This window comes from Martes martes (genome assembly GCF_963455335.1).
Source record: "Martes martes genome assembly, chromosome: 7".
NCBI lineage: Eukaryota > Metazoa > Chordata > Mammalia > Carnivora > Mustelidae > Martes > Martes martes.
Window position 1 is genome coordinate 4550522 of NC_137894.1, and position 24768 is coordinate 4575289.

The window sequence follows — 24768 nt, forward strand, 5'->3', positions numbered from 1 at the left end:
TCCAGTTACTTCTTAGAAACAGTGACAGGGCTATTCACTTCTGTGGTTTGTTTTTCTACATATGTCACAATGTCTTTTTTTTTTTTAATTTTTTTAAATTTTATTTATTTATTTGACAGACAGAGATCACAAGTAGGCAGAGAGGCAGGCAGAGAGAGAGGAGGAAGCAGGCTCCTGGCTGAGCAGAGAGCCCGATGCTGGGCTCAATCCATAGTTAGCATGATGTTGCCAAATGGTAGGAGGTTAGGTAGCCACCACCTTATTTCTGCTAATACCAGAAAGAGACAGCCCTTTTTGTGATCATGTATATTCATGAGTCTTCAGATGTAGTAGTAAAGAAAGGAGGAGCCGGGGAGGCCATGTGTTTGTCTTCTGAGTAGACTGTTGGTAGGAAAAAAGGGGGAAAAGAAAGGAAGAAGAATATGACATTTTTCAGACTTTTGCAGTATTTGTTTCAGCAAATAGTGTGCTTCTGTCTAGGTTTTGGCTCACAGACTGACTTAGCAGTGTGCAGGTAGGCACATTTTAAGGAATATACCGGGTATACACAGCGGGGGACTTTAAACCTCTTTCTCACTAAGAAGAATGATGGGGGTGATTTTGGTGATTAGATACATTTCACAACAATGACTCTATAGTGAAAGGTAGTATTACCAGTCTGAGGGAGAAGAGAAGGCTAATTATGGGGAGAATAGTGACCTCCTTGCAGGGACCTGGGAAGTTGTAATTTTTGTCTCTCGTTTTTCTTTTAAAGAATAGTTATTAGGTATCCCACACCTGTTCTGAGAATGCTACCTTGGTACCCTTCTGAAAATGGAAAGATTTTCATCAATGAAACAGACCTGAATTGATATACCTGTGGCTATTTTTAGATTTCATTTATTTCAGTGTGAATTTTTAATGTTTTGCTGCAGAAATATTAACACGGTTGATTATGGGATATTGCCATATACCCTGTCAGGGATGTTATGTAAATATGTACATGTAAGGGTTACCTTTTCAAAATCTGGCCAGTTTTGAAATAAGAAACCTGTCTGACCCCCAGGTGAGGAATCGTGGAGCTATATTTTATATTTGGTAGTTGATGTGGAATCTCACAGCCCTTCCCCCAGAGACTTAGGGGTGGGGTGCAGATTTTGCTGTTCTAACCAATACTGTAGGTGATTTTTCAGGATCATAAGTTTGGAAAGTAGGGCCTTTAGCTGAATTCCTGTCTGTTTATCCACTCGTTAGCCAGAATTACTTCTTAGAAATTAGCTTTCTTGCTTCTAACTCTCCCACTCCACTTCCTCAATTCTGTTTTCTGAGCGAAAGGACCTTTTTTTTTTTTTTTTTTGGATCTTTTAAAAAGGTGTACCATCTTGAAGAGGTAGAATTTAGGAGACGTGCGTTCTGATGGTTGCTGCTTTGCCTGCCAATAGCTGTGCAGCTGTGAGCATACCACTTAGCCTCTCTGTGCCTCAGTTTCCTTCCCTGTGAATGGGAAGAAATGTCCCCAGTTGGGAATGTCAAACTAGGTATCAGATTATACCTGTATGCTCCTATTATTCCATTATTCACAGAATAGGAAATATTTTGTGTCTGTTAGAAAGTGTTCATATTTTCGTCTAGGGCAACTAAAATAGGAGTAAAATTAGTTTTTAGGAGCATGAGGATAAATAACGCAAGAAACCGTTAAAAGAGACAACAATGATTGTTGGGGTGGCCTCCCATGACCAGGATAATGGCTGGTTTTTAAATTATATTTTGATAGAAATAAAAATTGTAAAAGTAGAAAATATAGATAAACAAAATGACACCAACTGGGCTAGTATTGTAGCCCCAGATGTAACCACTCAAATATTTATGTTCTTCCAGTTTTGTATACCTTTGTTTGTTTGTTTATTTGTTTTTTAAGATTTCGTTTATTTATTTGACAGAGAGAGAGGAGAGAGAGAGCGGACAAGCGGGGGCGGGAGGGCAGAGGGAGAGGGAGAAGCCGGCTCCATGCTGAGCAAGCAGCCCAATTCAGGGCTTAATCCCAGGACCCCAGGATCATGACCTGAGCCAAACGCAGCCGCTTAACGACTGAGCTACCCAGGTGCCCCTATACCTTTGTTTCAAGAAAAATCGAAAGACCTAACCTCCTTCCCCTGCCAGAAGGGGCTGTTATGTGAGGCAGTGGATGTGTTCCCCCTCCATGGGGGAACCCTTTTACAGGGTATACATATATCAGATCCTCATGTCTATCTTTTTTTTTTTTTAAAGATCCACTTATGCAGGGTGGGGAGGGAGGGGAAAAGGAAGAGGAAGAGAGAGAATCCCAAGCAGGCTCCATGCCCAGCACGGAGCCTAGTGTGGGGCTCAAAACCAGGACCCTGAGATCATGACCTTAGCTGAAATCAGGAGTCAAACATTTAATCAGCTGAGCCACCCAGACGCTCCCTCATGTTATACACTTGAAATATCTTATACTTTGGAGGCACCTGGCTGGCTTAGTTGGTAGAGCATGCAACTCTTGATCTCAGGGTTTTGAGTTCAAGCCCACTTGGGACATGTATCCTACTTTAAAAAAAAAACTTACATTTTAATTTGTCAATTATATCTCAATAAGGCTGAAAAAAATTGAAAGACTAGTACACAAACACCTGTAAGCTACCACATCGATTCAGCAGTTGTTAGCATTTTGCCATACTTGCTCCATGTGTACTTATGTGTGCATATAATTTTTTTTTCTGAATCGTTTGAAACGGATTGCAGATATGACAGTTCACCCCCAACTACTCCTGTTGGCTAACTACGACTAGCATTCAGTATCCTACATAACCATAATACTATTGTCATACCTAAGAAAATTAACACTAATTTCCTAGTATCATTTCATGTTTGAGTTTCCCCAACCGACCCCAAAACATCTCCTATTTTTTTTTTAAGTAGTCCCTACGGCCAGTGTGGGGCTTGAACTGGCGACCCCGAGGTCAGTAGTTGCTTGCTCTACCAACTAAGCCAGCCAGGCACCCCCAAAATGTCTTCAATAGTTGGGAATTTTTTCTTATATGCATTTTGTCCTTTTGAACCAAGATCCAGTCAAAGTTTGTGCATTACATTTGGTTATGTCTCTGTAGTCCTTTTTGATCTAGAACAGTCTCCTACCTTTATTTTCATGACATTGAATTTTTGAAGACTAGAACAGTTGTCTTGCAGAGTGTCCACATGCACGTATATATATTTTTTTAATTTTATTTATTTATTTGACACACAGATTGAGAGAGAGAGAGATCTCAAGTAGGCAGATAGGCAGGCAGAGAGAGGGGGAAGCAGGCTCCCTGCTGAGCAGAGAGCCCGATGTGGGGCTCGATCCCAGGACCCTGAGATCATGACCTGAGCCGAAGGCAGAGGCTTAACCCACTGAGCCACCCAGGTGCCCCGCACGTATATTTTTTAAAATAACAAAAAATGAGTCAATCATCCTCTTACTCAGCCTTAGTCCAACACAGTAAGCTCCCATTATTTCTCTCGCCTGAAATGCCTTTCTGGTGTCATATCTGCTTTTTGAGGCAGAATCTTACAATTTGTCAAGTAGTGGAAATTTAGTAAGACAGAAAAGGCTGGCTTTCAAGTCCTAATTATGTGACTGATCTGCTGTATGACTTTGGCGAAGTCATTTTCTCTGTCTGAGACTAAGCTTCCTCAACTGTAAGATGAGGAGGGGAGTTAAATCCCATGGAATAGCCCATTGTTGTCAAGGGATAAACACTGTAGAAAAGTAAGTCCCAGAGGAGTTGAGAAACAGTGGTAGGTATCACAGATGTGAGTGAACTTAAGGTGAATTGTGGTGAAACCTAAATGAAATAACATCTATGAAGAGTTTTGAACACAAGTTGTTATGTAATGGTAACACATTGAGCGACCAAACGGGAGAAGGGTTATTGGGTGTTAAGGGTTATTGGCTGTGCTGGATGCCGACGGTGTAATTATTACAGTATTTTAAAGAATGTTGTAGAACTTCAGCTGCCTTAATAGTACTACCTGAAACATTTTCTTTGTTAAACTTTTAAATCGATACTACTCTGTTACTTTCTTGAGTGGGGATAATTATGGATCTCCTTTCTTCTCTTTTGTTCTTACAGCTGTATTATCAAGTCCTAAATTTTGGAATGATTGTCTCGTCGGCACTAATGATCTGGAAGGGGCTAATGGTCATAACTGGAAGTGAAAGTCCAATTGTAGTGGTGCTCAGGTAACGATTAATTTTTCTTTTCAAGGCATGGAATTGCATGGCATTACTTGAGGAAAAAATTGAGAAATTGGATAACTATTGTATTTTTTGGGAAACCATGCTTTCGGGCCTGAGAGAAAATCAGTTACCATTTTTCAACTGTGAGAAATGCGCAGCCTTGTTAGTCACTTAGGATTCAGACCCCAACGGGCTCATGACTTTTCTCCAAAACGTTTACTATGTGAGTTTTATTTTTGGTACATCTTGTAAGAAAGTGTTCTAATGTGCTGTATTTTCCTGAGATAATTCTGTCTTCTTCTATTCCTCATTTTGATGCATTGGGCTGGCTATTAGTTGTTAGTTTGCTAGATTAGGTATCATCTCGACAAATTAATTAAGAGTTTTTCTGCAGCATGTTCTCAGTGTCAGTACCGAAGCATCACTAATTATTTCCAGGTTTCCTGCTGACCTTTAAATATCACTTCTAAACAGACTTCTGGAATTTTGAAGACATTAATGCTGCCTCTTAAAGTGACAGTACTGAATCTTTGCCCACCGTACTTCCTTCTCTACCCTTGAACTCATACTCTAGTGATTTAAAAACCAGATTTAGTAACTAACTCCTTTTTGGATAATTACCACTTGGTTGTGTAATTGAATCATTATAGTTTCATCTAATTTGGGGCTTACTTATACAAGCTATTTCAGATCTTTTCTGGAGATAGCTGTGTATAAATATAAAATAATCATTAATGTCATCTACAGCATAGATAACAGTACTTTGCCCTTAACAAGATCAGTTTGGTTTCTTCATTGTCATCTTGGGATTTGCATACATCGGCATCAAGTGCTTCCCCAGCAAGGCACTGGCTCTCCAGCGTCTTACTCTTACCTTACGCCTACTCTTACTCATACCTTTGTTCTGTGTTTATTAGTGAACATGTCCAGCTGTGACTTTACACATCCAAAGGCGTGTATGTGTTTTATAAGCTGGGAAAGCATTTAATGTACTACTCTGGGAGTACAGAGACGTGGCCCCAAGTTGCCAGACAGTTTTAAATTCAGTGGAGAGCTTTGGCTTTAAACACTGACAGAAGGAGAAGCCACACTAATTGGCACTGTGGGGAAAAGGTGGAGAGAGCGAGGGCCTAGGGGAGGCTTCTTTTAGGGATTCTTCTGGGATTATTTCAGATTGAGTTCCCTTCAGTGGAGATGCTTAAGGACAGTCTAATAGCCTGTAAGCTGGGGATGTTGGAGTGAGCAGGGGATTCGGCTGAGGACCTGTTCAACACGGTGGTCCTGAAAACAGTTCACTTCTGCTGCGGCTGGAAATTGGGGCTTAAAAGTGGTGTTTGTACAAGTTATTTCGCAGGGAGGTTTGTTTGTATACTAAGTTTTTCTGATTACCAATGTGGAATAAAGAAAGGAAAATTTAAAGAGACCAGGTCCTAGTGGGAGGGAATCTGGTTAAGACTAGAAGGAGCAGTCATTAGAGAAAGGTAATGTGCGTGACTGGGTGACCGAGTAAAACCAGGCGGCCTGGGTTTCATTAATTTCGAGGAATATAATAATTACCTGGAACTGAATATGCCTCAGAGGGTTCAGGTTAACTGAGAATCCACTTTTAGGACTTTTGTGAAGTCACTGGGGATAAAGACAAATAACTTTTTAAAAAATACATATTTATTTTTTAAATTCCAATATTTAACACATAGTGTTATATTAGTTCCAGGTGAAGGCAAATACTTTATTTATTTTTCTAACTGGAGTTTCAGTGAACGTTCAAAACTTTTTTTTTCTCCTTTGTAGAGCTGAAGTCAGTTTAAAAATATTTAAGTGGTCTATGTATAGCTTCTTATAAAATTTACAATTGATGTATTCATTTTAAAATTTTAGTCAGGCAGTGGTAAAAAGTTTACTAATAATTTAACGTTTAAAAAGTGTCCCCCAGTGTATTTCTTTAATGGTCCTCTCACTGTACACTGTTTTGTTTTTGTTTTTAAGATTTCTTTTTTCTTTTTTTTTTAAGATTTTATTTATTTATTTGACAGAGAGAGAGATCACAAGTAGGCAGAGAGGCAGAGAGAGGGGGAAGCAGGCTCCCCGCTGAGCAGAGAGCCCGATGCAGGGCTCGATCCCAGGACCCTGAGATCATGACCTAAGCTGAAGGCGGACGCTTAACCCACTGAGCCACCCAGGCGCCCTGTTTTTAAGATTGATTTATTGGGGTACCTGGGTGGCTCAGTTGGTTAAGATGAGTGATTACCTTTAGCTGAGAACCCAATGAGGGGCTCGATCCCAGGACCCTGAAATGACCTGAGCTGAAGGCAGTGCTTAACCCACTGATACAGATACAGGCACCCCTGTATCTGAATTTTTAAATCTTTTTATTTCTTATCCAGCTTTCTTCCCTGAAATCTAGACTCTTGTTTTCTCCCTACACTGGACATCATCTGAATGTTGACGGGGCACTTGAAACTCCATGTTATGGGACCGCCTGGGTGGCTCAGTCATTAAACATCTGCTTCAGTTAGGTCACGGTCTCAGGGTCCTGGGGTCGAGCCCCGCATCAGGCTCCTTGCTCGGCACGAAGTCTGCTTCTCCCTCTCTCACTCCCCCTGCTTGTGTTCCCTTTCTTACTGTGACTCTCTCTGTCAAATAAATAAATAAAATAAAATAAAAAGAAACTCCATGTAATAAAAGTAAAATTCATCTCCTTTTCCCACACACCTGTTCTCCTTCCTCCTTTTTCTGTGACGGTCATTGCCATCTGCTCCATCGCCATTGTTAAAAATCCAGGAGTCATCCTTGATCACCCCTTCCTGTCCTATCCGATTGACCATCAGATTTTGTTATTTTCGTTGTCTCTTCTACTTTATAGTTGTCTTCTCTACTGTTGTTCTATTTCAGGCCCTCCTCATTTCCTGCCTGGGTTGTTGTAGTGACCTTTAAAAATATGCTTTTATAATCTGAAAAAGTTAATATATTTTTGTTATATGAAATATTGAAAACATAGAAAAAAATCTAAATGAAATGAAGTTTCCCATAGTTCTGGGATATAATCACTACTAACATTTTAGTCTCTTTTTTCATGTCTATTACTTCTTACGTGATTGGCGTAATTCTGTATGTGCGTCCTTTTCTTTATGTGTCTCCTTACGATTCTCCTGTGTCCATATTTTTAATAACACAATTAATGATTGCCAAGAATTCAATTATAAGTAATAGCCTGGACAGCTGGTCTCCCAGTCTACCTTCTGATCTTTTCTGGTTTACTCATTAATTTGATAGTTACTTAGATGTCCTCTACATACTCTATATCTTCTGAAGTGATGAATCTTAAATGTAAATGTGATTATGAAATTCCCTGCTGAAAACTCTAGAGCGGCTTAAGAGTCAGGTGACTCTTAAGAGTGAGAGTGGATTCTGTTCAAATCTTACCTTTAACATTTTTTTTTTATTTATAACCTTACAACTTTCTAAGCCTCAATCTCCTTGTCCATAAAGTTGGGATAATAAGAGTATCTACATCATAGAGTTCTGAAGATTATTTAAAAAAAAACAACTTAGAATGGCACTTTGTACTCAGTAAGTGCTCAATAAAAATGAGCCATTAAACAATAGCTGCTCAGCTTGGTTTTTTTTATATTTTATATTTTTATATTTATATTTTTATATTATATTTTTATATTTATATTTTATATTTTATATTTTTATATTTTATATTGTTTATATCTATTTTATTGATATAATTTTCAAGCAAGGTTTTATTTAAACAAAGGATGTCACTGATTTTAAAAGTCAAAGGAAAAACTTGAAAACCACAGGTCTCAAATACTTTCTCTAATATTTTCACCAAACACATGTCCTATTTTCAGAACAACTTCTAAAAAAGGGAACTCACTGTACCCTGAAGAATCTTAACAAAAGTTTTAAGAATAAACATGTACTGAAAATCCATGTCCCCAGGGGTTTCCTATATACTGCTATATATTGGAGTCACCTGGGGTCTTTACAAAATACTGATGTCTGCCTTCCATCCCCAGGCATTCTGATGTAAATGGCTGGAGCTATGACCTAGACAGCGGGATTTTTATTTTTATTTATTTATTTTTTTAAGTTCCCTGGGTGATTCTAGTAAGTTTGGGAATGACTGCCATATTCTCTTATGTTGAGGTACCAGGGTCTTATATGGAAATGTTTGGACTTCTTCGTTATTCCTATATTGGATTTAAACCCTTATCTATTTTTCTCTTAGTAAATCTATTACTGAAAACTAGAGCTTGAGTTTCAGAAAACAATACTGTTGGGCTACTTCTTCATAGCAAGAAAAGGTTCATTAATTAGTGCAAATATCTTGGACTCTTTGAAGAACTTGGTATAGGGTAGAACAGGGGAGAGGTGAGAAAACACTCTAGAAGTTTGTCCTCATTACCATGGAATTGAAGCCTTTCCTCGTTTCTGAAATTCTTAAACAAAAATCTCTGCATTTTTTCTGATTTTCTTTCTTGTGTTTCTTTTTAAAATAAGTAAGTTATTAACAGAAGTTTTATCTCTGTAGCTGACTAGTCTTTGACTTGATGAACTGTTTTTCCTTCTTCAAATCAAAACTGTAAGGTCATCTTGGTCTGTATCTTTATAAATGGCAGAAGGCGATCCAGCTCTCATTTGAATATTTGAATGTGTTTAGTGTTTTCAGATGAGGTGAGAATAAGGGCAGTGATTATAAAGTTCATTCTTTTATATTCCATTTGTCACTTGAAATTCTAAAAGGTTAAGGAATTAGTAACACTGCCCTTTTCAAGATTTAAGCTCCTTTGAATAGTAATGCTTGAAACAGATCTAGTCAGTAAAGGCTAAAAACTAAAGAAACTTTTGTATAACTCATTAGTCTGTGGAAACCATGTTTTGGGAACAACACACGTCAATGCTGATACATTTGTTAAAGTATTGAGTATACTCCAAGGGTGATACTTACGATTGTTTTGTTGAGTATCTGATTTTGAAAGTAAATTTAATCTCACAGTTTTTGTTTTCTATTCTTCTCTCCCTCCTAGTGGCAGCATGGAGCCAGCATTTCATAGAGGAGATCTTCTCTTTCTAACAAATCGAGTTGAAGATCCCATCCGAGTGGGAGAAATTGTTGTTTTTAGGATAGAAGGACGAGAGATTCCTATAGTTCACCGAGTCTTGAAGATTCATGAAAAGTATGTGCAGACTGTATCTTCTCTGTTTTTAGATCTTTACATGTTTTAGTGTTTGCAGTGTTTAATTTTGATAACCTGAAGAATAAGAAGAGTGGGAAATGTGTAGTCCTTCTTCCAATCCATTTTTATGAATATCTGAAGGTTTGGTGAACATTTGGAAAACTAAATAGTTGTTCATTAATTCATTTCTCTGAAACTTTTTCTGGAAGTTTTTCTTGGTTTCCTTTTACTTCCCAGTGAGATCCATAGCCCTGTGTATCACCCCCAAAAAACTACATGAAGGTTGATTCCAAACAGAATCTTTTAAGTGTAATTGATGAGGTAGCCCTACCTAATCCTTAAAAAAAAAACAACAACAAAAAGCTGTATGGCAATCTGACAGACATATCCAATAAGAATAAATTTACCAACTTTTTCAAATTCTAAAGAAAAATTCTTTTTCTTTTAAAATTTTATGTAATCTCTACACCCAGCATGGGACTCAAACTCACAACCTCAAGGTCAAGAGTTGCACACTCCACTGACTGAGTGCAGGGAATTTCTAAATTCCAAAGAAAATTTCTAAAATCTGGGCGCCTGGGTGGCTCAGTTAGTTAAGCATCTGCCTTTGGCTCAGGTCATGATTCCAGGGTACTGGGATTGAGCCCTGAGTCAGGCTCTGTGCTCAGCAGGCAGCCTGCTTCTCTCTCTCTCCCTCTGCTTGTATTCTCTCTCTCTGCTTGTATTCTCTCTCTCTGTCAAATAAATGAATAAAATCTTTAAAAAAGAAAGAAAGAAAATGTTTAAAATCTAAGTTATTCTTTTGAACATAAACTCTTGCATTTTAGAGTTGGAAGGGACATATGCAAAACCTTTAGAATCACCTGGAGGTGGAGGTGGGGCGTAACAATGAGCAAAAAATCTCCCCTCTCTGGGTCTGTTTCCTTATCTGCAATATTAAGAGCTTTGGGAAGGTGAATTATAAGATCTGTGAGTTCAGAGCCTATGCTTTCCTGTCCAGCTCCATATTCCTTACTCCCTCCCTTACAATTCTGTAGTATTTCTAGTTAAAGAAAACATTCAGGAGGGAAGGAAGGAAAGAAATGAAGGAAAAGCTAAGTGTCCCGGAGGACACCCAGAGGGGAAGGAAAACAGTGAGGCGGTGATTTCACTTCTTGAGAATGAGGGAGCCCTGAATAAACAGTATCTTATTCTTACCCCACCCTCTAAAGTAATTTATTTTCTCCACTTAGAGAAGAGGGAACTGTCAACTGTTGCTTTTTTTTTTTTTTTTTTTTTTAGGTTTTATTTATTTATTTGAGAGAGAGAGAGAGAGCACAAGCAGAGGGAGTGGCAGTCAGAGGGAGGAGCAGGCTCCCCGGAGAGCAGGGAGCACTACTGATTTAGGGTTTTTGGTGATTTCATTTCAGACTCTTGAGATGCCTTCAACTTGAAGGTCTGCTTAGATAACAGATGCAGTTAATATTCTCAAGCTTCCAATTTCCGTTTTGCTTTTGGGGGGACTAAATTTCCTGATTGTGAATATCATTTGATTTAGTAGTGTTAACAGTGTTCTTAAGTATGAGACTAAGTAATGACCAGAATGGAGGAAGTGCTTTAGTAAATGTGCCCTGAACATCTTCAGGCCGATTTTTGCACTGTTAACTCATTTCTTTCATCTGAACATTGTCTTAAGAAATAAAATCCTGAACTCTGAGAAGAAGAAAGGTGAATCATTCAGCTGACCTCTCTCTTTGGTCTCATTCCTCCCTTCCTTCTCCACCTGCTTCTTATGTCCAGTGCCTTTGTAAATTTGTAAATATCAGAAAAAGGTCATTTTTTCATATATTGACTCTCCATCTTGTAATAGTCTTATTATACAGCATATAATAAGATGCTATATAAAATTGGTAGGGCGCCTGGGTGGCTCAGTGGGTTAAGCCTCTGCCTTCGGCTCAGGTCATGATCCCAGGGTCCTGGGATCAAGTCCTGCATCAGGCTCTCTGCTGAGCCTCTCTCTCTGCCTGTCTCTCTGCCTACTTGTGATCTCTCTCACTCTGTAAAATAAATAAATAAAATCTTAAAAAAAAATTGGTAAATATAGCAACTAGAAATCACATGCAACCTTAACACCCAGAGAAAATGTTAAATTTTGGGTAATTCTCTCTTTGTTTTATAAATATCCATCCCCCCCCCCCCGTATAACACTGGGATCTACTCAATACAATTATTGGTAATATGCTTATCTCATGAACATATGGTAGAATATACCTGGTATTACCACATAAGCAAAGAATCCCTAAACTAAAAGATCAGCTTGCCAAGTGCTACTTAATATGTTGGTAATGGGCCCATGAGTTTGAATCCAGTCTTTGCACCGAGCGTGGTCATCCCCTCATCCCACCTGTTCTCCACAGGATACACGCTATACTCTGAATTGTCTGACCAAGCAGTGGGAAAGCACACGTCATCCAGGGTTAGCTCTAGTGCACTACTGAGCTCAGGCAAAATACTCTATAAGGGACATTAAGAAACTTCCAGTATTTGTAATAGGAGGTAGTTTGGAGGAGTAAGTAGTACATCGAGAAAAAGCGGTCAATGGTATTTTTCAGAAAGGCTCAACCACCTCCTGCATTTATTGTAGTCTAGTTACTGTGGTTTTAATTTAGTAAAAAAAAGGGGGGGGGTGAGGGTAGTTATTATTCCTGGCTCCTCCAAGAGGGCTGTGAGACACACCACCAGCAGGCAAGGTCACACATGCTCCGGCAGACGGCGGAACATCTCTGAGTCCTTCTCCCCCTACCTGCTCTCTTGTTTTCCATTTTCTTCCAACAGAAACGAGTCAGGAAAGAGCTAGGACGTAGCGAGATTTGTGTTTTCACTTAAGAGACGGCATCACTCTGAAATATTATCAGTTGACTTAATTCTCATGGGTAGTTCCTCACATTAGCCTGCTAGTCAAGTCCCTCTTAATGATGACGCTTTTCCCACATACAAATTCCTGCTTGATTTTATAGTCCTCTCTGAGGGGCACTTAGTAAATTCCTATTATGGTTTGATGATAGTGAACACTGGCATGTGGTCAAATATTTGGCAGGAGAAAATTTGCAGTTGGGATGACTTAGTCCTCGGCTTTGCTCTTTCTGGGCGGAGAGAGTGTGTTTTGCACCCATTTAGCTTTTTGGGTCTTACTTTTTCTTACCTAGAAAGTGATTCATTCTTCCCTGCTAACATCACGGTATTGTGATGGTTGCATTAAACTGCAAGCACACAGAGCTCCTTGGAGGTGGATGGTATTGAATATTTGGTCCCCGTGGTAGCTGGGGGAACGCCCCTCGTGCGTGGGTCATCAGTCCGTGTTGGGGCGGTGAGCGGTGAAATGCTGGGGTAGGTTTGACAGCGGCTCCAAGAGGAGCCCGTGCCGCCGCTCCCTTTCGTAGACGGAGACCCTGCCTTTTCACCAGCTCTAGTGGTGTCTCCTGACACCGTCCCGGATCAGGGAGCTTGGGTGTGTGTGTGTGTGTGCACACGTGTGTGTCTGCCTTGTTGGCAAATCAAGTCTTTGAGGAGAGCCCCAGCCTCCTGGAGCATCCCTGTCCTTTCCTGGGGAGCTTCTCCACCCCCCCATTTCCTTCCGTGAAATCTGACGTTCCTGTTCTGCTTCCGTGGGCTCGCTGTCGTTGTCCTGGTCGAGCGCACTCTTCCTTCCTGTGCTCCTGCCTTTTGCTCCTCCCGCTTGGCACCTGCCCTCTTCTACTCTCCTGAAGTTCTCAGCCACTCTTTCCCTCACTGAGTTGTCAGCTAAGGATTATTTTTCTCTGTATATATTTGCATTTTTTTCTAACTAGAATCTCATTTTTAATGTGACTCTTTGCACTTAACTGTTTTTGGTGTTTGCAAAACCTTCCAATTTAGTTTCATCTGCACATTTCATGTCTCGTGAACCAGTTTCTGGCTTAGAATCTAAGTGGATGTTAGTCAGTAGGAGTCTGAGGCTAACTTTCTTCTTTGTATAGTACTTAACCCAAACGCACTTGAATTAGTTTTAAGAGTCTTTATCAAACAGTAAAATGTACTCTGCTTTCAATTAGATTTTAAAATTACTAGAAACTTCCTGTTTTTTTTTTTTTTTTAAGATTTTATTTATTTATTTGACAGAGATCACAAGTAGGCAGAGAGGCAGGCAGGCGGCGGGGGGTGGGGGGCAAGCAGGCTCTCTGAAATTCGGAGCTCTATCCCAGGACCCTGAGATCATGACCTGAGCCGAAGGCAGAGGCTTAACCCACTGAGCCACCCAGGTGCCCCAACCTCCTGTTCTTTAGCAGAATTAAACTGATAATTTCCTGATCAAGTAAACTGCTTTTCCTAAAAATCCTGGCATGTAAAAGCAATGTATGGTTTTTGAAGAAAAAGATTAGAAGTAAAGAGAAAAGTTAGAAGCTAAAGAAAGCCATAGATGGCCACTATTTATACTTTGGTCTATCACTTTAGATCTTTTTCACTATCTTATTTTTTCTTTTATTTTTTAAAGATTTTATTATTTGTCAGAGAGAGCGCACGCATAAGCAGGGGGAGCAGCAGGCAAAGGTAGCAGCAGGCCCCCTCTGCGCAAGAATCCTGTTGTGGAACTTGATCCTAGGACCCCAGGATCATGACCTGAGCTGAAGGTAGACACTTAACTGACTGAGCCACCCAGGTGTCCCTCATTTTATTTTTTAAATATGGAGAATTTCTGGGGTGCCTGGCTGGCTTAGTCAGTGGAGTCTGCAACTTACGATCTCAGAGACATGTTAAGTGCCATGTTGGCCAACTTAAAAATAAAATAAAATATAAATAAATGAATAGAATTTCTAATGTGCATAGAAGTACACAGAACTGTATAATGAACTCCCATGTGCTCTCACCCAGTCCCAGTAATTATGAATTTATGGCCAGTTCTGCCACACTTCGACTACCACCTCTTTCCACTCTCCCTCCTGTATTATTTGGGTCAGATCCTAGATATCATGTCATATGTAAATATTAGTAAATATCTATGTAGCATAAGCAATGAGCTTTTAAAAAACATATAACTACAGTTAGTATGCTTACACCCCAAAAAAGAACAACCATGCCTTTGTATTATTATGTTTCCAATCTTTGTTCAAATTCCCAATTGTGTCATAGCTTTTTTTTTTTAACAGTTTGTTTGAATCTAGATTCACTTAAAGTCCTTGGTTGCAGTTGGTTGATAAGGCTTTATAATCTTTTTGACTTAAGCTGTAAATTCTTCTTCCAACTTTCTTTGTTCCTCACAATTTGTTGGTTGAAGAAACTAAGTTATTCTGTCATTTCCTTAGTATCTGTTTTGGATTATATCATGTGGGGTAGTTTAATGTGTTCCTTTGCTCTTTTGTATTTACAGAAAATCGGTGGTCTGTATTTGTCTTAAGTTTTTCTTCACTTAATAAATGTGTATTATCTTCCAGCGTCACTTAACTATTCTTCTGTGACATTGTCCTCAATGCTTACATATTTCAACTCCTGAATGTTAGACTTTCAGCTTGTTTCTGGTTTTTCCCTAGTATAAACACAGCTGGGAACATCCTCTTAGCTAAGTAGATAATCATTTTGATATTCGGAATGATGATAAAATACACAGTGCCACAGCATTTTTGGTGCTGTGGAAATTTCGTGCTTGATGACTTGACTTTCCCTCACTTTTATTTCCCCTTGCTCTTTTAAGGCAAAATGGACATATCAAGTTTTTGACCAAAGGAGATAATAATGCCGTTGATGACAGAGGCCTCTATAAACAAGGACAACACTGGTTAGAGAAGAAAGATGTCGTGGGGAGAGCAAGGGGGTAAGTATAAAGGGGAGCATTTACTGAGCTCTTCCGTGGCACGGGAAATGTGGCCCCCAGTCATATCGTTTGATCACACACAATTAAATATGATGTTTTGGCCCTGGTTTTACCAAATCACCTCGTGTCCTTTGAAAAAGCTTCTTAAAATGCATCAAAAACCAGAGGGATACTGCTCCAGAGGGGAGGAAATGGGGTTCAGCAAAAGAGTAAAATATTAGTGATGAGATGATGGATCGGAGTGACAATTTTAAAAATTCGTTTATTTAATTCATTCAAGAAATGTTATTAGGGGAAGAAAAAAGGAAATGTTATTGGGCACCCTCTTGTACCCTTGAGTCTAAACCGTGCTGGTTTGGGGGTCTAGACCAGTTATTGATCCTGCTCCTTGAAATGTATTTCTTAAGTAGTTACTGAATCAGCAACTGAAAGTATTCATCTAAATCAATTTTACCGTGTTTATTTCATACTGTTTTTCTTTCTAGCCTTAAAATTATTGGGGTCAAATGATTTAAAAGTTATATTAAGCCTGTTTATTTCAGATTTTATCAGGAGAACAGATCAGTGGAGGACAGGAATTGTAAGTTACTGACATGAGGACGTAATAGAATTGTTACTACCTTCATGTTATTAATAGTATTAACAATAACTCACATTTACCAGGGCTTCCTGTGTGCCAGAGACTCATTCTAAATTCTTCACAAGTATTACCTCATTTTAACCACAAAACAACCCTAATATTTCCATTCTACAGATGAGGAAACGCGAGGTAGGTTGCTTATTTAAGGCCACACTGAAGATGGTAGATGGTAAGTGGCCGGCCGACCCTGGAGCCCACCCTTACTTAACCATCTTGCCAGAGTTACTGGTATCATACTTCTGAAAGTGCAGAGCTGCTGGTTTTCACTATTCAGATGTCTCACAGGCTCTCACCCCCGTCAGAACATCTGCTCCTTCTATAGACACAGTATTCAGAGTGATTCTGCTAGAGATCAGGCCACTGCCCTGAGCAGTTCTCCTCCCACAGAGAAGTCAGTGTGTGGTACTGAGTAGAAGCTGCTTCAGTTACGGCATGAGAGATGCTGGTTTGGGGCCAGAGAGGTTGGATCAGAACAAGCACCGGTGTGTTTTGTCTCTTCTTTTGTGTGCATACCTCCTATGTTGAAGCTAAACGTACTTTTTACATTTATTTTTAAGTAATGTCTACACCCAACACCGGGCTCAAGCTTACAACCCTGAGATCAAGAGTCACATACTCCACCGACCAAGCCAGCAGGTGCCCCAGACACACTTTTATAATACAAACCAGATCATCAGTGCTTCTGAGAAATGATGCTTCCATCTCCCACAGTGCCCAAGATGCTGCTAATGTGATTATTCAGACTCGTCAGTCTCGTTGAGTCTTTTTGTTTTTCTTTTAATTGTAATGTAGAGATTCATGTAGAAACATAAATAACAGTCATCTAAAAGTAAAAGAGCATTTGGATGGTGCAGTCAGTTAAGCATCTGATTTGGTTTCAGCTCTGGTCATGGGATTGAGCCCTGTGTTAGTCTCTGAGCTCAGCAGGGAGTAGTCTTGAGTTTCTCTTTCTTTCTCTCTCTAAAATAAATCTTTTTTTTTTAAGATTTTATTTATTGGGCGCCTCGGTGGCTCAGTGGGTTAAGACTCTGCCTTCGGCTCAGGTCATGATCTCAGGGTCCTGGGATCGAGTCCCACATTGGGCTCTCTGCTCGGCAGGGAGCCTGCTTCGTCCTCTCTCTCTCTCTGCCTACTTGTGATCTCTCTCTGTCAAATAAGTAAATAAAATAAAATCTTTAAAAAAAAAAAGATTTTATTTATTTATTTGACAGACCACAAGGAGGCAGAGAGGCAGGCAGATAGAGAGGAGGAAGCAGGCTCCCTGCTGAGCAGAGAGCCCGATTTGGGGCTTGATCCCAGGACCCTGGGATCATGACCCGAGCTGAAGGCAGAGGCTTTAACCCACTGAGCCACCCAGGTACCCCAAAATCTTTTTTTTTTTTTTTAAGGCAAAGTCACAGCTCTCCTTCCCCTCCCCCTCTGTAACTTTTTGGTTTAGGTTCTTTTAGTCTTTATGTAAAGGATGCAGATAACATATGTATGTATATATACAGAAACACATTTTATGTGTGAGGAGAGATAGTCACGCTGTTTATAACACTTTTATATCCCCAAAGTTTTCAGTATTTTTACAAATTGAAAGACGTATCTCCGTATCATCATTTTCATAGCTATATGCTATTCCATAGAATGGATAGACCATATTTTTATTTAGCTGGTCTCTTATAGGTAGATGCTTTGACTGTTTCTGTGTGTGTGTATGTGTGTGTGTGAATAATGTTATAATGAACATCTTACATCTCAGTGCCTCTTCCCAGTGATCATTTCTTCAGTAAATTCACAGAAGTGGAATTACTGGGTGAAACCTATGCGTACTTTAAGGCTTTTGTTAAATTTTGCCGTATGTTTTTATTTATACTATAACCAGTATAACAGAGTGTCCCTTTATGTGGATCTTGATTCTTAGGTATTTAATTCAGTTCTGTCCGCTCACTCTGGCCCCCTGTTTGGGTAGAAGATGCATCATGGGTAGAGGAGCCAGGCTTTCACTCAAGTAACTTGTCTTTCTGAAGAATTTTTTTTTTTTTTTATCTCAAACTACATACAATATTATTTCTAAAATCCCAGCATTGAGGGGCATCTGGCTAGCTCAGTCTCAGGGGGGTGAGTTGGAGCTCCACATTAGGTGTAGAGATTACTTAAAAATAAAATCTTTACAAATATAAAATCCCGACATTGAAAATATAGGTCTTTTTGTGGCTTTTAGTTTATGGAAAAAAAAAAAAAAAAGCAGTGGCCTTGTACTCTCTGAGTTAAGTAACTTCCCGTGAAGTAGAAACATCTGGGACATCCATAGCCACCCATGGCGCTGGCTCTTACCTGGGCAGCTCTGCGTTGATCATATGCCTCTTACCTGGACACGTAGTGGGGCACAGCACTGCCTTTGGCGGAGATTGCGTTTATAAAGCACAACCTGGTAATTCCAAGTCAGACTGTATCCACACCTTGAGGACAGCTTTTCTGCAGACCGGTCTGTGACTGCGGTACAAGTGTCTTCACACGATAAAAAAAACAGATTTTTTTTTTCCTAAACAGTTGCAAACTAAAAAATTTTACACCGAGGAAAAAAAATATATATATACACATTGAGGCCTAAGGCCCTAAGTAAAAACAAGCTAAAACAAGTCTGTTGAGATAAACTTCACATATATTAGGAGATAAAATTCACCATTTAAAAGTGTACAGTTCTGTGGGTTTTATTATATCCACAAGGTTACCAAGCCGTCAGCACTGTCTAATTTCAGAGCACGTCCACACCCCAAAAAGAAAACTCCATACTCATTTGCAGTCGCTCCCCATCCCCTTTTCCCTGCAGCCCCTGGCAACCACTCATCATCTCCTTTCTGTCTCTAGACATGTTATCTAAACGGAATCTCACAACATGTGGTCTTAATTTACGTCTGGCTTCTTTCACCTGGCATCTTGTCCTCAACTTTTGTTCATGTCGCAGTGTGTAACAAAAACAGTGTTAGAAAATGAAACTGATACTGAACCAGCTACGTATTGAAGAAGGGGTGATTCTTCTTCCGTTGAGAAGGTTGAAAACACAGGAGGAGCTGCTAGTGACAGAAAAGGAGCAAGAGGCGAAGAGAGTGGGAGACGGGCGGGAGGCTGGGAACAGAGAATATTGACCAAGAAGAGAGACGTGCAGGAGAAGGAAGAAGTAGAGTCATTGAGCTCTCTGGGGACTAAGACCAGTTTTATGGATGAGGCTTTTAAAATGTGCCTTTTACTTACCTTGAAACCGATTATTCTGGGGTAGAAACAATGATCCTTTTCCAGTCAGCTCCCCGGGGCGCAGGCTTCCCAGATAGAGGCCCCTTCGACTTCTGACCACATTATTTTCTCCAAACATCAGCAGGTGGTTCTTCCAGCAGAGGCCCATGCCTCACCAGCCCCTCCCAGGGGCATGTGTTCCTCCGCACTCGGCCTTCTAGATGTTCACTGGGCCCGGGCTGCTGTTGGAGCTGCCTTTGTGGGCGGCGTGTTTGACTTCTTTTAAACCTTCTTGTGCTTACTGTCAACTCGCCTTTAGCAGACTTTCTCCAAGCAGAGTAGGAAAAAAGTGCAGCTGATCTGAATTGAAGGTGACTGATGATGGCAGCGTCACGTACTCGATAAGCAGCCTTTTGCTGTCTCTGTCCGCGGAGGGAAACAGTGAGACAAATCATTAAATCTCTTCTTTGACTTTGGACTGCCTGTCCTATTATTCGCTTACATTCCTCCTAAAGACCCAGCTGCTTCCATTTCTCTTACAGTGGGGCAAGGGAAAGCCAAGCTTAGAAGGGAAAATGTCTCCATGGGTAACTCATGACCAGGCTTTGTGATCACGGGGAGCTCAAGGTTCTCGGAGCATGGGTACTGCGTGGAGGCAACAGCGAAAAGTCTCTCTCTGTGAGAGTGGCTGCTGGTTGATCATCACACCAGAATCAGCAGCCTGATAGTGTTTTAGTAGAAATCACAGATACTTTTATAGCTTTTAGTCTGCATCTTACCGTGAGGCATCTGCCTTCACCTTCTTAAATTAGATGACTTACGATCACTGAAAGCTACTGCTTTTATGAAGATCTTATAAGAGAGACAAATAAGTTCTTGTATTACAAAGAAAAAATACGTATTTAAAAACACAGAAAGCCCCCATCTACCCTCCTAGAGCTTAGCTCTGCCATCCCGTAGAGACTGTCATTTTGCAGCTCTTAGAGGTTGCAGGGGCTGAAACCAAAGCATGGGTCCTAGGAGGGGATATTATTTGCCACCACGTGCCTGCTGCAGGCATCCCCCAGCCAGAACTGAGCTGCTGGTGCTGTCGTGTGCAGAAGCATTGTTTGGGCCCCACTTCCACAGATGCGCTGACTCGGTGAACGTGAGGAAGATAACAGCAGTCTGCATTTGTAACAGGCTCTCCGAGTGATTCTGACAAAGGAGGCCTGGTTTTAGGAAACATCAGCTTACAGAATGGAGGTTTGGGGATGCGGAGAGGTGGTTGGTGGCGGGGAGGGGATGGCCTGGTAATGCTGCCGGAGGGAGAGGGGCAGGACGGGGTGAGGACAGGAGACAGGAAGTAAGAGGAGTTCTTCAAAGGAAGGAAGTGCACCGAAGACAAAATTTCTGTTTTTCAAGCTTGCCTAAGGCTTTGATGGTGGAGGTGTTACGTGGGAGGTGATTTCTGTTTGTGCACCTTTGGGATGATGGTGCACAGGTTGTGGATGCCCTGAATAGAAATATCTGGGCTATTTTAAAGTACGCGAAGTTCCGTCTTCGCCTCAGCCCAACCTCCCTCCTCTAGGACAAGCTCTAGGTCGGCATCGTTGGGCCCGTTCTAGAGTCCAGCAGGAAAAGAGGGGGAGAAAGCAGGAAGTTGTGCATTTGCTAACTGCCATTTCCTCCCACAGTGCCGGTACCCTGCTAACCTTTCCTTTCTCCCCTGAATTCTTGCGAGGTCGAGGAGTGTTTTCTGTTGGGGGGGAGAAGTGAAATGCAGGAGTAAATGAGATCTCCAAGGGAAAGGAAGAGAAGAGGCCTGGACATCCAGACATGCTGTCGGGCAGTGTTTACCAGAGGTCTGCCATGTGCAGGGTTACACCAAGCCTTGAGGATACAGTGGGAGCAAGACTGGTGTCGTCTTTGCCCGTATGGAGCTTAGAGTTGAGTCAGAGGGACAGACACTGAGCAGCTAGTTTTGCAACCAATTACGCAATTTTAAAAAATGTGATAAAGACTCCAAAGGAAATATATCTGGTGTATGAGATTATTTAACAGATAGTTTTATCTTTATCGAGTTTAAGGGGATAAACTTTAGGGGCAAGGAGAAAGAAAGAGCTAGCGAAAAACACAAAGAGACAGCAGCCAAGAGGTGGGTGGAGAAATAGATTTGTGGGGTGTTCGAGAAACCAAGGAGGGAAGGGATTTCAAGGGAAGTTTGTGGTCCTCAAAGTCAAATTCTGCAGAGATGAAAAGGAAGACAGGAGGCGAGACTGGTCTACTGCATGCGGCGATTTAAAGTGTTCCGGAAGTTTGGGATCAGGAGAGCCAGAGCCAGATTACAGGTGGCTAAGAAATGAGAGGGTAGTGAAATCTTAAGTACTGTACGGAGCTCTTACGCTCACTTCTTAGACACTTAACATGAAGTACCTTGTAATGACCGGGCTGTGTTTGCCTTGTTGCCCCAGCTACATTGCCCGCTCCTGGAAGGTTATGACAACAAACCCAGCCGCGAGCACTGAATCCGTGTGTAGCCTGAGAGTCCCCATCTGGAGGCCCAAGACCTTAGGTCTGGTACTGGTCCTCCTGCACCGAAACCATGTACCTCGGGCACGAGCATCTGTTTCCTCATCTGTACAGTGGTGATATTCCTAACTTCCCTGCCACATGAGTGGTTGAAAGGACCTATTAGGAGAGTCTGCACTAATGGACTCGGTAGACTGCAAATCAGTTTCCGCTGGAAGACACTGAGACTGTTCGGTACATGAAACTGGCTACAGGGGAGTTCTGTGATGACCCATTTTCTGTTTGCTTGTCTGTTTAGATTTGTTCCTTATATTGGGATTGTGACGATCCTCATGAATGATTATCCGAAATTTAAGGTAAGAGCCTACACTATACGGTTCATTAAACATGCGCTCCTTTGGGGCACCTGGGTGGCTCAGTGGGTTAAAGCCTCTGCCTTCGGCTTGGGTCGTGATCTCAGGGTCCTGGGATCGAGCCCCGCGTTGGGCTCTCTGCTCACCGGGGAGCCTGCTTCCCTTCCTCTCTCTCTGCCTGCCTCTCTGCCTACTTGTGATCTCTGTTAAATAAATAAAATCTTAAAAAAAAAAAAAATGCGCTCCTTTGCTTCCTTTTGGAAACTGTCACATGGGTTACAGACGGATCTGTTAGTTTAGTAATTGGTCACGGTCACAAGAGCCAGCTCATGACTGAACTCTGAGGACTTGGACACTTCGAAAAGCTTCCCTGACCTGCATTCTCTGTTTGTTTTCTAGTATGCAGTACTCTTCTTGCTGGGTTTATTCGTGCTGGTCCACCGTGAGTAAGACGTCTGCGTCGCTGTTCCTGGAAGATGCTGTACTTTTCGTTCCTGAATGTTTGGCGTAGATACTGGGCTGTGATCGGTGGAGTGCAGCTTGCACCTGTCGGCGCTTCTGGGTAGCAACGTTTGCATTAGTTTGTGTTTCCACGCCAGGGCCCGTGTGGGCAGGTGCACAGGCACCGCGGCGCACACTCGAGGGGACTCTCAATCACAGGATTTCATATGTTGTCATTGTCACCCTTTCACATTTTTGTACATCAGTGAATTTTTTATATTAAAAGGTTGAGCCAAAGCCCCCAGTGTTTGTATTTTGAAGCCAAGCTTCACCTCTAAAGTGCCTACAGAGTTCTGGAAATGGAAAACGCAGCTCTGCACGAGTTTGGAACCGTCATTCCTCCGTATAAGATGGGAATGGCATATACGGAGGTGGTCGTAAGTCTTAACTTTTCAAATTTTAAATAAAAGACTTTGCATATCGAACCCCTTATCCCTGACTTGTGTTTGTCGGGAAAGCTTTGCCTTCTGCTGGTTCTTAGCACCCTTGGGGGGAGATAAAGGCTTTGATGTGTGCAGTCCTTCAGCTAAGAACGTTGTCCTCATACTAACAACTGTTTTTTGTTGGTCTCTTGTTTTTGTGGAGCAGAAATGGCCGTTGGCATTCATAGGAAATCTCTTAGCCATAAAATGGATTCTTTGCCAGGGTGCGACTGAGATGTGTTAGTGTTAGTGTTGCTGAAAGGTTCAGAAAACCTCACTGTGCTATAAAGGCTTCTCTCCTTTTCTGCACTTGAGACACTCTCAGTCCTTTCTACACGATGGCAGTGGTTTTCGGCATATGGAGGAAGCAGGAGGAAGGTGCTAGAAGGCGAGCGAGCTACTTGCTTTTTAAAAAACTCTCATTTGCCAAAGCCTGTTCTCTTAAGTGCCTGGCTTCACTTTTCTCTCGTGCAGACTTGGAGGAGGAAAAGTTTAAAGTAGTGAATGCAAAACCCAGCTGTGTCTTTCTTCCTCTCATATTGAGGCAGTTAGGGAAAGGGCCAGTGTAGGGCAAGCCAGTGTGTTTTAAGTACAAAATACTCAGGATTCTTTTTGTTCTCTTCTTGTATTTAATGTGAAACCTGAAGGTAAGCAGATTTTCTGTGTTGGGCTGAATGAGCAGCTTCTGGTACTTGTTCAGCTGAGTGAAGTCAGCTGAAGCGGACATCGGTCCGCACTTGAACGCTGAGGGAATCAGCATTAAAAAATGGAGACAGTTTACAGCTAAGAACAGTTAGTCTTACGAAGCTCTCCCACGCAGAGAATAGTGCCATCCGACATCCCTTAACTAGGCTTTAGCCTTTAAATTCTGGATGTGGGCTCCGAATGACCTCAACTGAGTAAGGAACTTGGCCCATTAGGCTAGCAAGTGCTTCTTTGAACCTGCCTGTGAGGCTTGTACTGTACCGAGATTTTCTCAGAGCCGCGGAGTGTGGAAGCAGTCCCCTGTGCATAGAATGGCAGAAAATTGCTACTCTTTCCATGTTTTCCCTCCTAATCACCTGCAGAGGGTGGGGCTAACCGCTTGGCCTAACCATCCTCGCTCTGCTTTTGCAGCAACCTTTCTGGGGCTTGTCCAGAGAAGTCGTGTGCTTCGCTGCCTGGTGTTGGGATCCTCGGGGTCTTTGTGATTCTAGCTTGCCCGACCTGTACTTGTATCTTCAGCCGTCCACATTTCTCCTCCATATACACTTGAAACATTAAATATTTTCCTCATTTGCATATTTTCACACCCAGTTTTGGTTTTCCTCCTTTGCTGGATGCTCTCATTGGAAGCAACAGCTAAATTTTTCTGAGAAGTAATCAAATTATTCAGAAATATTTGAATTTCTCTCTTAGCCAAAAATAAAGATTATTTTGGGAGAGAGGTTTTATGTTGTCAGTTTTTATATTGTCTGGTTTAGTGCTGAAACCTAAGACTTACAGCTGGGCAGTTTTTTATTAGTGAATGTAATGTGTTTTAAAAGCTCTTAGAGAATGTAAGACATGCCAGAGATGTTCGATTTGGTGTGGGATGGAATTATAAGCTGAGATTTGGCTGGGCCAGTGGGAAGTTGGGAGTGTCACTGTGAGGGTCGGGGATTGAGGAGAATGAGGACTGATAAAACTTCAAGTGAGCATTTGATCATCGCATTGTCTCTGGGCTGTGACTCTTCCGCTGTCCTCACTCCCAGCGAGTAAGTCTCTGCGAGTTGTTTGCAAATGCCTGTCCTCGCTCCGTCTCTGTCTCTCTGTTCTCTCCGGACACTTCGACTTGATTGTGCCCTCTTTCAACTGACGCTCGTGGCAGTTCCTGCAAATGAACCCTCGCGATTGCCCCTCTTCTCTGAAGGAGTA

General features: G+C 41.4%; 1 protein-coding gene across 1 annotated transcript in view; it reads left to right on the forward strand.

The window, feature by feature from the left end:
• Positions 1-22875, forward strand: part of SEC11A (SEC11 homolog A, signal peptidase complex subunit) — a 39174-nt gene extending 16299 nt beyond the window's left edge. The window contains exons 2-6 of the mRNA XM_080808389.1: positions 4110-4219; positions 9256-9405; positions 15110-15229; positions 21895-21952; positions 22349-22875. Of these exons, the coding sequence (XP_080664515.1) occupies positions 4110-4219; positions 9256-9405; positions 15110-15229; positions 21895-21952; positions 22349-22399 (489 nt within the window). The 3' untranslated portion in view covers positions 22400-22875. The remainder of the gene's footprint in view (positions 1-4109; positions 4220-9255; positions 9406-15109; positions 15230-21894; positions 21953-22348) is intronic.
• Positions 22876-24768: the final 1893 nt, after the last annotated feature.